At 40.0% G+C, this 14966-nt stretch overlaps 1 protein-coding gene across 1 annotated transcript in view; it reads left to right on the forward strand.

Annotated features, from left to right (window-relative positions):
• MARCHF1 (membrane associated ring-CH-type finger 1) overlaps nucleotides 1–11695 on the forward strand; it is a gene marked incomplete at its 5' end in the record, with an annotated part of 89906 nt that extends 78211 nt beyond the window's left edge. Inside the window, 2 exons of the mRNA XM_084286391.1 lie at nucleotides 8054–8201; nucleotides 11305–11695. Coding sequence (XP_084142517.1) covers nucleotides 8054–8201; nucleotides 11305–11606 — 450 coding nt within the window. The 3' untranslated portion in view covers nucleotides 11607–11695. The remainder of the gene's footprint in view (nucleotides 1–8053; nucleotides 8202–11304) is intronic.
• Between the last annotated feature and the right edge of the window lie 3271 nt (nucleotides 11696–14966).

Consider the following 14966-nt stretch of genomic DNA (forward strand, 5'->3'; position numbering starts at 1 on the left):
TAAGGAATTTCATATAGTGGAAAGAGTGTTAAATTACTAATGTATCAAGTGTAAGAATCAAGGACATGGTCTGCAACCAAAAAAGGCCAAGCACGTTTAGTACAAGGCAGTAAAGCAAATTTTTATGCTTGCACTAAGAGAAGGCAAATTTAGGAAAATATTTAAGAACATATTTTCTAAGTGGAAGGTGGACTAACTAATATTCTATTGTAACTTCTGGAGAAGACTGTATATCATTTACAACTGCAGCTAAAGAAAAAGCATATTTGTTGTCTTAGCTTTTCACGTGTCACCAGTTTTATTTCATCAGCTCTAATTTTGAAATGCATGTTTCATGATACTTCTCAGCAGGCTAGACAATTAGATACTGAGGAAATTAAGCAGTATAATGAATGCTGAAGAGAAGGTGGTTCAGGTAAAGACTCTTAACAAAGCTATGATCATATATTTTAACTGTGTGCCTAAAGGAACATAATGAAGATGAGAAAATGAAAATTCTTCAGGGAATTTTCTTGTAATTGGACAAAACTGAAGGAGATGTAGAGGCATATAATAATATGTAATGTGTTGTTGCTATCCTCTTCTCTCTAATTTTTCTCCTTTTCCTATTTCTGCCCTGTTACCCTAGCTTTCTGTCCCTATCCATTGCCAAAATATGCTCAGATGTGCAGAGAGCCCGTTCTGCTTGGTGTTCAGAGACAGAGACTCTGCCACCAACTGCTGAGAGGTGGTTTGTGATGGCAGCTGTAGTGGAGGATGGACCTGTGGTCGCTTTCACCCCAGCACACTCCATCTCCAGTCCAGCAGTGTCACAGCTGTTCTTCGACTGTCCACAGAGTGCATACCACAAAATGCAGTATCCCCACCTGCTTTGGCTGGAAAATGAAAACTGAGCCTAACTGACCTTGAAACAAAATTATGATCTGTGCTTTGTACCACAGGAGTTAGGTTGTGCTTTCTTTCTTCTTTTTTTCTTTAGTATTTTGAGGCCTGGGCTGTGACTTTAATATACATGCTGCATAGTGACTGTGGAGGAAAAGAATCGTAAAAGAGAAGCTTATGATAGTAGCAGAGGCTGCTCATGTAGACCTCTACTGAACAAAGAGTTTCTTACTGTTGTTCAAGCATTCAAAGAGGAATCTTGTATTCTCCAAAGTGTTTACTTTCCGTGTGCATTCTGTATAGTGATGGAAACTAATTCCTAGCAGATGGGAGCTGGGAAGAAGCTCCCAATATTGAGAGTTTATCCTCTAATTACTTGCCGTGGGGTTTCTTGCAGATTTCTCTGAAGCACCTGGTGCTGGCCTCTGTGTGAGGCAGAACATTGTATGAGAGGGACAGGAGGTCTGGCAACTCCTGTGTTTGCACAGAGTAGCATTTCTTAATTTAGTTTGCGTTGGAATGATTAGGATGCAGGTACTGAAGTTCTTCTAGCTGGTAAATGACAAGTAGTCTCAGTAGTACTTCCAGATTGCAAAAACAGCTACTTCATTTTAGAAATGATCTTCTCAAATTGCTTAATACTTCTATTTTGCAATCTTTAAGGGTCTGATAATTGATGACATACACAGTTAAAGTTTCCATGAGTTTGTGAAATGCGCATACTGATTACATCACTCAAGTCCAGCTTTTAGCTGTCACTTTGAAAATAAATTTAGTGCTGCCTTGATTTTGATAACACCAAATTACTAGTTCTCCGCAGATGACAATCTCAAAGTGTTTATCAAAGTGACATCTTTTGTTACGTAGTTCTTTTAATAGTCTAGACATGCGTTTCACACTGTTCAGGCTTAAACTTTTCTGAGTAGGTGTTTCAAATACGACACAGTAATTTGAATTGCATCCAAATTTGCTTAGGGTCATGTAGGTACAGAAACAGATTTTATGTAAACTTCAGGCAGAGAAAGATCTGTAGTAGTTCATCTGATGAGCTAACCAGGGCAAGGAAAGGTTGCATATAGATCTGGCTGTATGACACAACATGTGACATGAGGTTGTTGTTGTTGTTTTGAAATTATATATTTATTTACTTTATTTTTGTTGTCAGTGACAAGGGTCTAAATCTGTTCCTTAGAAGAGTTTCTTTTCTGGGATGTACCTTAGCAAAAGGCCATCACAAACGTTTCTGTTTTATTGAACCTGCTCACTTCTTCCTCTTTGCATGTGCTCTGGGTGCGCGTGGGGAAAAGAACAAGGAGGTTTTGTGGCCCGGATTCTTTTAGCCAGCAAACCTGGTACGTGCCCTTTGACTGTATGATGGACACCTCTTCTCTTGGAACAGGATGCAGCGAGGCATGCTTTCTCCTTCTGTAGGAGGCAGTCCCTCGGGTACAGACTGTAGCCACGTGTTGTTTAGATGGCGCAGCGTGGCCCAAAATGCTTTTCCTTAAATTGTAAGGATTTAAGTCTCATCTCTGATCAATGCTTCAGGTCTGCATGAGGCTATTTCTGTCTCCTGACGAGGGGAACCCCGTTGTCTTTCATTACTGCTATTTCTTCCTCCTCCACCCACTGCACAGATCCCATTCCTGCAAACTACCGTTGCAGCTGCTTTCCTCCAGCTGGTAGGTTGATAGCAGCGAGCAGTTCGCTGTGGAGCCTGAGCCAATTAGTGCTGCAACAAGTGACCAAAAAACCCTCCCCACACCACAGACAATAAATAACTCTGAGCTACATGTTCAGACTACTGACATATCTTCCCTGCTCAGCTCACTTCATCATCTGCTGCTCCAGCTCCTTAGGAGCTTTTTTCAAAAGCTCTGGCTAGATCCTTCAGGCCTGTTTTGAGATAAGAAAGATGCTTTTCTGTGCATTTTGAGGCTGTGTGCAGAATGCAGTTTCTACAACAGCCCCTGGTAAATAATTTTAGCCTTCGTTTTGCGTGATGATTTCAAGATAGAAGTTGACTCAAAGTCTTTCCTTGTATATAGACAGAATTCAGAAAGTGTTGCATGACTTTAGCTCTAAGTGAGAACAGGAGGAAATCCTTCCAGCTGTCAGTGCTGTTTACATTATGTTTGTTCTCATTTCTTCACTTAAGTAATGGAGACAGAGAAAAAAGTCAGAACAGGAGAAATATTTAGTATGAGCAGTGTAATGCCCACTCCGGAGTGCCCTGTCAAGCCTCCTTACATGGCATTTAAAAACAAACAAACAAACAAACAAAAAAAACAGTTCCTGAGAATACCTGGGAGCTAAAGGCACAAGCGTTCACTCTGTGGCAAAGCAGCCCATTAACTTCACCTTCGATTTGGCATCTTCAGTCACGAGCCTCTGCAGGAGACAGACCTGATGTGGTAAACGTGTGCATCTGCAAATCTGCTGTAGGTAAGGAGTTGCTTCAGGAAGTTTGTGCAGACAAAACTTTGTGTCCAACGTGAGGTGTTCCCCCTAGCAGGAGTCCACATGGGGACACAAAAAGTAAATCTGCAGTCTGAAGGTGGGGGAAAGGGGAGCAAGCAGCAGAGTTTGCGGGGTGCAATCCTGTGGTGTGTGAACAGCACCAAGCTTCTGCTTCTGTACCAGGGCACCCTGAAACCAGTTTGTAGAAAGCTTAATGTGTAAGGCAGAGATAAAACCGTGGACATACTTCAGTGTGTAAGAAGAAAGGCTGTGCTGGTAGTTTGAGGATACAAAGCCGCTTTTTCAGACCCTCTGACGATCCATTTTCAGAGGGTACTAAAAATATCCAGATGTATTTGTTGCATATTGATTAACCAAGCTTTTACTAGATGGCCCATGTGGGGAGGCAAGTTTGGTCCTTTAAAATAAGTATCAGCTCTTTTCTCAGACCATGTTAGAGGAAAGGGAAGTGGTTGGCAGCATATGATTTAGATGCTCCTCGCTTATGAGCAGCCTATTCAAGTCTCCCCTCTCTCCCCCAGAAGACTCATGACTGCGTTTTGTAATTGCGAAGGCAGGTTATGAAATCAGAAACCGTTCCCCTTTCCGAGCAAGGCAGTCTGTAAGAAACAAAAAGAAAGCACAAGGTAGGCATCTAGACCGGGCTGCAGTTTTCCAGCTGCCACCTCCAAGGTGCCTACGGACCTCCGGGCGGCGCAGGGCAGGAGCCCGGCGCTTGGCTCCCTCTGGCTCCTGGCTGGGAACTTCTGCAGCAGGTACGCGGTCGTTCACCGCCCTCCTGTGGTCTGCAGAGCACGGTGCAAGCTCTCTTCCCGGGATACACACACGTTGTTTGTGGAAAAAAAGGCTGGTAGATGCTAGCACACCTGTTCCGTGGAGCCTAATGTCGTTCGTGTGGTCTCTTCTGCGTTTGCAGGGTGTTAAACCGTCTGTGTCTCTGGTGATTCCCAGCCTGCGTTTGTACAGCTGCCACCAGTAAGGGCTGTGGGGGTGGCCACAACAGGGTGTACTGCCGAGAAGGGATGCTTCAGAGTGGGCTGGACAAAAACTACAGTGTTTGTCTAGCAGTTTACTGACTCCCTAATTTGCAAGTCATTATAAATGTCTTCTCTGTCGCTTACAGTCTCTTTCACACCTTCTAGGCTCTAGAGCACTTTAGGAGTGTTAACACGGAAGTTTCCAAGGAAAGTTGCATCTGAACACTTCTGTTATTTTGTGTTCTTGCTGGCACCTGATACCCTATCCATGGCATGTCACAAGGTGTCATCCTGATGGATGTAGGTTTTTCCAGCTCAAGGTTGAAACTAATAAAATGTGATGTGGCTTATTTTTATCCTACCATCATGGACTAAATGTAGAGAGCCATGAGAATTGCAGAAGCTGCAAAATACAGCAGAGATGACTTTATTGGGGATTAAGGAGGCATTCCTGTGCTGTGTGACATGGTAGCAGCTGCCAAACATCTCCAACCAGCTTTAGCATATATTGAGCCCTGGACAACACAGCACAAGAAAAAGGGGCTGATGCTTTTACTGCTCAATATACTGTTGTCTCAAAGCCTTTGCTATGGACTTTCAAGTAGTTTTTACTTCACATAATTTTGCTTTTATCCACGCAAGTCTGTGCTAACACTGACAGTTAAATGTTAGATTTAAGCCTATTGCAAAAATCCTAAAAGAGTGAATTGCATTTTTCTGCTCCAGGGCAACTTAAATTGCAGGTTTAAATTGCTAGCAGATCAGTCGTCTAGGAGGGAATGACAGTAGTCACATAGTACTCTCTGTTCAGCCAAGCTAAAATATGTGATTAGGACAAGAAAATTACCTCAGCCACCATAGGGTTCACCAGGACTAGAGCACTAAGTTTAATTAAATTTCCCCTTTTCCCCTTCTGAGCTCAGACCATTGTGACTGGGGCAGAGGAGAACTGGGACTGCAGCTAGAGCTGGGCAGAACAGCCACACGGCTTTGTGAGACACCAAGCAGCTGTAAAAGGCTTCCAAGTACTCTCATCCCCCCTGCATCTGTCCCTGAGCAGGGATCTTCCCTGTGCTCCTTTCTCTCCCTTATTATTTTTATTTTTTTATTGCAGCTGGGATTAAGGGGTGCTCCACGTGGTATCCCAGCTCCATGGTGTAGTGACCTCCTGCCAGCCTGCTGGTTTCTGGTGCAGTAACACGTGCGTGGATGCAGTAGACATACAGCCCTGCTCTCCCGTGGGAGAAGAAAAGGGGGCAGAGAGAGGAAGCAGAGGCCAGTAGGTCTTGGCTTGCAGTGTAGCTGGATCCGATCATGGAATGTTAGCAAAAAAGCCTGGCTTTAGCCTGTTCCCACTGTCTACATCTCGTGATGCACATTTCCTGCAAATATCAGCATAAGTTTGCGAGGCTGTGCCTTTATTTACGTATCCTGCCTGATGGTCATTTGTTTTTGTCATTGTTTTCCACCTACAACATGTTTACATTTAGATTAATGGCATATTCTTCTTTCCAAACTTTAAAATACCACTTGGAAAAGACTTCTTTGACTTGGCATTCAGGTCAACCATCTAAGGCTTTTCAGTGCATGACAGAGAGCAAAATAGCTATAATGAGCTGCAGATATGCATGACAATGAAAAATTTAGCACAGAATTTCCCCACCAGTAGAAAAAAATGTAGTATAAGAGACGACAGAAAATTTTCTGTTTGAGAACACAATTCCTTCTTTATATTAGCCATTGATCTTCCACAAAGCATCCAAAGCTACGCGAAGGGTTAGGGCAGGATCCTTTCTTCCATGTGGACAAAGACAACTTTTTCTTTGGCAAGAAAGCCTGTTGCAAGGCTTGAATTGAATTCTCATTGCAAAAAGGATCAAAGTCTGCAGATCAAATGCTGTGTAACCTGGTCACTGTAATGATAAGGCTGTAATGTTAATGCCACAGTCTCCATTCTTACCACTGAAATACATGAACCTGAGGTTCTGGGTTTTATTTCCTCTTTTTTTAATGCTTGCCATTTCTCCAGACTGCTATTCAAAATCCCACAAGCTTACTTTTCACTTTTAAGTACATGTCAGAAGCTGTGATGATGTATCAACTGCTAGCTCTGTCTCTTCTTGTATTACTCAGGAAATCTTTCGGTTCTAGTTATTTAAGCCTTGTGCTCATAAATTTCTGGCAAACAGTTCACAGAGATTTCGTTTTGAGACAACAGGACTAAAACGTGTAAGCTGCCATTAAGGAATGGTGTGTGTTTGGACCAGTACGTGCTGCTCTAAAGCTAGCTGCTGGCAGCAGCACTGCTGGAAGTTCGCCCTCTTGGTCTCATTGCATGGACGCTCCTCGGCTTTCCTAGCAATTGTACCTGGTGGGAATCTGGCTGGACAGCAAGTAGTGTTCAGACTCCAGGAGTGGCCATTTCTGTTCAGGTTAGAGACCTACCCTGTATAGGATGCCATCTCCAACTCTGGCCATGAGCAATTTGGGGAAATTCGTTATTTTCCCAAAAGAAAACTAAACAAAACAGAAGACCCCAACCAGCCTACAACAAAAGCAAACCTTTCAAAGTAAGTTTCTGCCACCTCAGTGCTCTGAAGTGGCCAGGGTGGCTGGAAGCTAGCAGGAACCCTGTCCTGAGAGCACCAAAGGTACGTGCTGGCACAGCAGGGTGTTCCTGTGCTGGTCAGTGCCCTGGCCTGGACTGTGAACCAGCCGAGTCGTGCATTAGCGTGACTGTGAGAGAGGTGGCACTGTTGTATCATGGTCTGCATTTGCTTTGTTCATCAGATGCCAGCTATGGACTCTGTGAGATTATTCATCAGATTGAGGCATTTTGCTTTTAAATGTCATATTCTTTCATCTGTTTTCAAAGGCAAACGTTTTGGTATAGAAAGGTTTTATTTTAGAGAAATGCTAAAAAAAATATGTATTCACAAGCAAGATTAAAAAATCGCCTCAAGAGTTGCATTGTTCAAATGCAGAGAATCGCCTGTTTCGTTCTAAAATAGCCCTAACTTAAACTAGGATTTTGTGCCATAATTCACAAACACATGCCTGGATTTAGTGCCATAATTTGCAAACATATGCCTGGAAGATACTTCTGGAGTTACTGAGACTGTTATCATGTATGATCATTTCCATGTAATCATCTTCTCAAGTTTATTGAATTTAATCCTCAAATGCAGCTGTTCTTTATGGGAAAAAATATTTTTCATGCTATTATTTTATGGGAAGGCTGTTCCACAACTCCTTTAATTTTAAGAAACTGAGAATGCTTAGGAATAGTTTAAATATTGCAAGGTAATGTGTTTTTTTTTTTCTTCTCTTCTCTCCAGAAGTGTGCACCAGGAAAAGTTAAAAATAAATATTCATCTTTTTACTTGTCTATTACTGTGTTATGGCTGTACTGCAGTGAAATTACTTCAGATGTCATTCACAAGCAAACAGAAAGAATGGAGCTCTCCTTCCTAATTCTTCATTCCTGTGAATCTGTGAAAATGAGATCATTATGAATTTTACCATGACAATGCACATACTACTGTTCTGTATATTATTGAAATAAAAGGGTTTGTTAAGTCTATTAAGGCTTTTTTTTTTTTTTTTTTTTTTTTTTTTTTTTTTTTGGCAGAAAGAGCTAGAATGGCCTAATCAGTTTAATGTAAAATTTCACTAATCTGATTTTGTTTCTCATTTTTATTTTTTTTATTTAGTGGGAGAAACTACAGATGACGACAAGTGAGAGGAGGAAAATAGTTTGTTCAGTCACATTCCATGTAATTGCAATTACCTGTGTTGTTTGGTCATTGTACGTTTTAATTGATAGAACCGCTGAGGAAATTAAACAAGGCAATGATAATGGTAAGTGTTTTTTATCTTCTTCAGTCTTGTTGATAATGAACGCAGTGGGTGGATTTGAAGTGCAGCCACGTAACCAGTCACATTCAGTTCTCAAGTTAACACCTCATTGATATATGGCTCCATCAAATACTTTAATAGAGAAGTAACGAACACATCTGTGGTAAAAGGTTGCTTTATGCCCCTGCAGAGAGATCTCAGCTAAGTGTAACCATTACAACAGCTTAACTAGCCTGCTGTTCTTCTTTGGTTAATCTCCCATTATCAAGGTATTTCTAAGGCTTAGAAAAAAAGAGCCAAAATCAAAGCCAGTGCAAGCTCAGTTCACAAAATATCAATTTATTTATATTATCCACTTGAACCTCTGTATCCTGTAAAACAGGATAGAGCCCTTTTATTGACAAGCTTCCTATTAAGAAATTCCAAGAGACCATGTTCCAGTTGTATCTGTATTAACAAAGCAGAAACAAAGTGCTTCTTTTATTAGCCTTAGCTTATAGACAGTTTTTATCTTCAATCCTGAAATTCGGAACTCAGAACACTGCCGCAAACATTGTCCCAAAATATTCAGTTACATGGATAAAATTGAACATGATCTGTCGAGTTCCCTTACAACCCCTGCAGTTCTGTGATTTCAAGAGGGGAAAAAAAAAAAGGAGAGGGAGAGAGAGAGAGAGAGAGAGACTTGAGGGCCTGGCAGAGTCTAACTGGAGTGATGATGCTAGCCTGTACTTTTCTTTCTCTACTTAGATGAAATGTGCCAGCTGAGGTAGAGAGTACAACCTCTTACCTTAGAGCAACAACTCACCCTTGTGAAGACACACACATTCCCAGTGACCTTTCAGGGAAGATTCTCATCCAGTGCTTCCCCTGCTAGTGCTAATCAAAAACTGTTCTGCCTGTCACATTCAGGTGTATTATTCCTTGACCTAAAGTCTGATCACATGGAAGTCATGTTCTAATTTATTGCATGCAAAACCAGAGAATTTAAAATCAAGATTTATCATGTATTTGGAAAGGATGGATAGATAATTTACACTTAATACTAGAATTAAGTAGGTTTCATTTTGGAGTATGCTTACTGTGTGTGGAAACTATATTGCAAGCTGATCTACTGTTTTACATTTCAAGTCTGCATTTAGTTTGAGTTAAGTCTCAGTCTATTTGGTCTTAAATTCATGTCTTAGATGTGATTATCATAAGGAGATTGATAAGATTTTCTTTTTGATCTGGATTGACTTTAGGAATTAGTAGAGGGACTCCAGCTTTGTGCTGTATTCTCTAGTTAACACAGAAAACAAAACAGGCAGAGCTGTGTGCCATGCTAGTTAGATAAATATTTGATGATATTCCTGATGCTTGCCTTTCTTGCCTATGTGAGGAAAATAAGTAACAAGCCTCACTAAGTCACAGATGAATGTATAATACAAAGTCTTGTTTTGCCTTTTCTCTAAATGGGTAGCCCTGCTTTGCATCTCCAAAACAAAACAGAAAATCCCCCAACACCCTGAGGACAGGACTAGGAATGGCTTTGAAGTTCTACTTATGAGTACAACATAAACCACCCTATTCATTAAAAAGGAGAAAGGTACAGGCTGTGGATTAGCTGGATTTATACAACAAAACAGCTAGCATTAATATTTTCCATTATATAAAATGTATAAGGATCATGTTAATTAATCCTGGTATGTTCAAGATGTATTTATGACTTGTATGCAATTCAGTGTTCGCCAAATGTTCTGAATGATTCTTCACCCTAAAAAATCAACAAAGATGCCTGAGAGCTACTTAGAGCTTTTGCAATAATTAGTATTCTTATGGTCTCTATTTGCTTATTTAATTAAAAGCCCAGCGCCTACCTTGTTTAACAATAACGGAGGTAGCCAGATTCATATGAGCCTCACAGCTGGCTACAAGTAAAAACTTGCTGTTGAGGATTCTGGGTTACCAGGTCTAGGGTTAAATACAGCACCTGAAAGGCACCTTGAATACTGCACTCTGTGAGCAAAAGATTAGTCAGAAACCTTCCATGTATGACCAGTAAAACTATTTAGGTTGTTCAAAGACTGACAGCTAAACACAGAGGTTTGACTCTTGTGTATAATACATAATCCTTAAATGTAATGAGGCAGCGAGTAATGGGAAGGATAGTAGCTGTTCCTTTATATTATGCTACTGAATCATTGAAAAAAGCAGCTAACGGTGACATGAATTAATGAGAGGAAGGCTGTTCTTAATACAACTGTTTGTTCCTTTAAATTGGTAAGACCACATGTAAATCATCTTAACATTAGTCATATTACAACCATGTTCAAATACTTTCATCTCTAGTTTTTCAGTGTCAGCATCCATAGTTTTTTTTCTGTAAATATCAATATGATTGCTGTTTATTCAGTGCAAGTGATAAAGATCAATGATATGTAAAGATACCCTTTTAGCACAGAGATAAAACTTCTCCTTTTTGATATACATGGATTTGGGGGAGGGGGAGAGGGTGCACAGACAGAAGAGCAGGAAAAAGACAGGGCAAGGAAGATGGATGGTGGAAGAGTTGGAGCTCTTTCCATTATTTATTTATTTTTTACTGTGCCCTGTCTTCAGAAGGAAGCTAGAACCAGGTAGTATCGTAAATGTTGGTCTTCCAGGAACCATAAACACTGTCATGCTTCTAGCATGATAAAAAAAAAAAAAAAAGATGGTAAAGATGTGCATAATGTTTCTAGGCATTCATTTCTCTCTGTTCTGGTACTTGTATTTTTGCTTAAGTAAACCATTGAATGTGAGGATTAAATGTTTTTGTTTGTTTGTTTGTTTTTAAATCATATCAAGCATTAAGCTTCTGTTACGAGCGTGTCTTGAATTTGTTATTTGACCAAATTGTGGGGAAGTCAGTTAAGAGTGGGAGTCGGATGTAGTTTCTTGTCTGGCCCTCTGCCTGTGGGATAGGAAACAGCTGCTGTTTTCCACTAGAGCCACAGCCACCCCACTAGCATGTACATATCTGGGTATTCTTAGCACCTGGCTGCTTTTCAAAACATTTTACTGATATTAAGCACTTGATACCCATTGTAACAACAGTAATAAATACAAATGTTTTATTTCAAAGGTGTCCTTGAATGGCCATTTTGGACAAAACTTGTAGTGGTGGCCATTGGATTCACAGGGGGCCTCGTCTTCATGTATGTGCAGTGCAAGGTTTACGTTCAGCTGTGGCGCAGGTTGAAAGCCTACAACAGAGTGATCTTTGTTCAGAACTGCCCAGACACCGCCAAAAAATTGGAGGAGAAGAACTCTTCATGCACGCACAGCTCGGATGTCAAGGACGCCGTGGTGGTGCCAGTAGCACAGACAGGTACAAACTCTCAGCTGGCAGCCGAAGAAATGACATCTGAGGTGATGCCAGTTTGACAGAGACAGCGTTGTTTCTTCCTTGCAGAATAAGGCATAGTGTTTTCTACACTACTAATGCTGAAAGAGAGTAGAAATGACTGTGCATTTTTTCAGTTAAAAAACAAAAGAACACAAACCAAAACCCTAGAAGGAAAACGGATCCAGCAAGGCAACTCGTTACTGTATGGAATGTGACCATTTGTGAAGTAGTTTCTCAGCTAGTCAGCAAGTGTTGTGAAAGTGGAAGTGTAGAAAGTGCAATAGAGGACAGGTTTAACAGACAATGCCAAACCAACGCAACAGCATTACTTTTAAAATTATTATTATACAAAAAAAAAAAAAAAAAAGGATGGCTGGGCAAGTAGACACAGACCTGCTAGAACCACTTTGTTTACAGGAAACAAACAAAACCAAACCGTTCATCTATTTACTACTAAAAGTTGTATTTCCTATTTATCTTCTTAAAGACACACTTGAAAGAACTGTTCAAGTGACATGCATTAACTGAACCAAGGTATAAAGAGCTGTGTCACAGCACCCACTCTGAGCCTCGTGAAGTGACAGATGTATGTCCATGTGACTCCAGGGGAGCTTTAATGTTTGGGCAGCTGTGTCAACTAAGGATATTTGAACCATTTGAAGGGTAGCACTGTTTTTGAATATGCCTGATTATTTTTTTTTAAATAAGCAATTCCAACCAGTATAAACTCACATCTCCATAGGCTATAGATATTTTTAACTATAGCTGTCAGCAAAACAAGTATGGGGAGGAGAAAAATTGTAGATAATGCATTTAGAACAGCAGCTCAGCTGTTTATTTTATTCTGTAAGAGTGAATTAATTTTTTTTCATAAATTGGATATATAAAGTTTTGAGCCAAAACTATAAATGAAAAAATGCTGTTTACTGCAAAATCACACAAAAGTAAATTGCATATTATCAAATTCTGAAAGGATGACACAGGGACAATGAAAGGTATTTTGGGTTTTATTTTTTACGATTCATGATATAGACAGGTAGAGAGAAGAGAATATACTTAGATATCTTGAAAGGATGGTAGTTTTTGTCTCCCTGCTCTGAAAAGTTAGTTTTTATCTTCCTGACTAAGAAAAGGACATCAGTGGATTCCCTCTGTACAGGTAAACTTGAGGTATTAGAGATTCAACAGTTGAGTTGTTAATTTCATGTTTTGAGCATTCTCATATAAAAATGAGGTGTGAATAGCATTAAAGGGTGCAATAGATGAATGAATGTAGATATAATACTGTGTCCAACAGGCTGAATTACATGAAGAACACATTTTGTGATTAGCTACTCATACCTGTGATGTTTACCATCAAGGCACGACAGCAGGTATTGACTTGGAGTTACATGCTGGCTTGGACAAGTCCAGGGCCTGAACATAATATATATTAAAAAAAAAAAAAAGTTTAAAGTTCTTTTTTGGTCTTGTATTTAGGTAAACAAGGAAAAGCAAACAAGCAAGTAAAGAACCAGAGTAAAGAGAGTAGAGAGTAGAGAGGTTCATTCAGAGGGGGAATCTGCCATAATCGCCAGCGGACTAGCCTTCTACAGAAGTCTTGCAGTTTCTAATGGTGAATTTCCTCCTCACACATTCAAACATCTCCAGTTAAGTGAGTCATCACATCCTTCCAAATATGAAGGGTGCTGGGCCTAAGATGTAGTGGAGTTTATCTATTAGATATTTCTTTGTGAATGTGTTTAATGGTTTAAAGGCTCAGGGACTACTGGAAGTAGCAGTATTAGAAAAAAAAAAAAAAAAAAAAAAGTGTCTTTTTCAGAGCATTTTATTCCTCTGTTTTGAAATTGCTCGTGTAATTTGGTGGTGAGTGACTGTCATCTGGCCAGACCAGACACAAAATCTTGGTGCTTGAATACACCTGAAATACGTATTAATATTGTAAGTTACTCCAGGTGAGTTGGATTGATGTTCAAACCTTTCAAATGATGCCACTTCCTCTTCATATAAAATAATTTTCCAGTTATCCACTTGCAGAATTGGAAATGTAACAGCTTCTTATTTGAAAACAGATATGTGAGTAACCAAATCATTTCTCTGTTTATAATTGTGGAGGAGACTTTACAAGGTTTTCAGAAAACCATGCCAGTACTAAGGAATGCGTCATAACTGCATGTGTTTAAGATAATCTGCAAAGACATCATTTCTAAAAGTGTAAACCTATTCATTAACAAGTAAATCTCATTATAGTGGAAGCAAGTTAGACACTTAAAATTACTAGCTGCATCTCCATTCTCTTTGGGATTTTGTTTACAATAAAACCTGATGAATCACAGCATAGTTGACTGACAAAAAAAAATTGTGGAAGACAACTAAGGTCTTTCTGAAATGACCAGAAAGTTTCTTGCTGTCATCTAAGTGACAGTAACCCCGCTTCTTCAGCCAGCTTGTTCTTTAACCTGCTGTAATATCATGACCCCATTGAAAGTACTTTATCCCCTATTTTGACAGTTTACAGGAGACTAATTCACGCTGTTCTTTTCTTGAACAAGCATAGAATTCAAATAAAGGAAAAAAAGTACTTGAGGCTTCTGAAAACAGATGTATGGCATCCAGCAAGATTACTGCACATTTTTAAAACACACCGAAGAGTAAGCAGCAGAACAACTTGCAGTCATTTTATACTGAAAGTTTCAACTTCCAAACACTGTTGTGGCACTCAAGTTCATGTGCAACTGGGCTTAAAGTTAAATGTAAGAATCGGAGAAAGACTTCAGCTGAAATTCGTCCTCTCCCTTGGAAATATTTATTCAGACAGCAGAAAAAGAAGCAAAATGAGACATTGTCTGCTAAAGTCGGCACCAAAAGAGATTACAGCAGGTTGGAAGCAGTCTTTAAACTCTTTAAGGATTACAGTATTAGCCAATGCACCCTTTCTCATTTTAGGTGCAGTGGATATGCTAAAACTTTCAGGGATTTCATGCTGGGTTGGAATTTGTTTCTGTAGCAGGGCGGGACCTGTTCAGGACAGCAAGGATCTATTCACACCAACATGCCTTAGATGCAGGTCTGCACGAGTAATGATGATGCGTGAACACAGACCCTGGGCAGCTGCTTATCAAACAATGATTCTTTGTTCCCACAAAAAGGGTAATTTTCTGTATTAACAGGATTCTGTGCTGCAAAACTAGCTTACTGAAAGTTTTAAGATACATCCTAAGATTTTTTAAATGAAATGAGTACAAGATATTGAATAAAGATTAGTATCGAACTACCTGTGTAGCCACAGTGCATCTCAGGCAAACACACTGACGGTGGAGTTTAGCTTGGATAAACCCAACAAGAGCAGAGCCTTGCTCCAAGCTGCCATTACTGAGAAGAACTTAAATCTGCATTCC

This window comes from Netta rufina (assembly GCF_964035555.1).
Source record: "Netta rufina genome assembly, chromosome: 4".
NCBI lineage: Eukaryota > Metazoa > Chordata > Aves > Anseriformes > Anatidae > Netta > Netta rufina.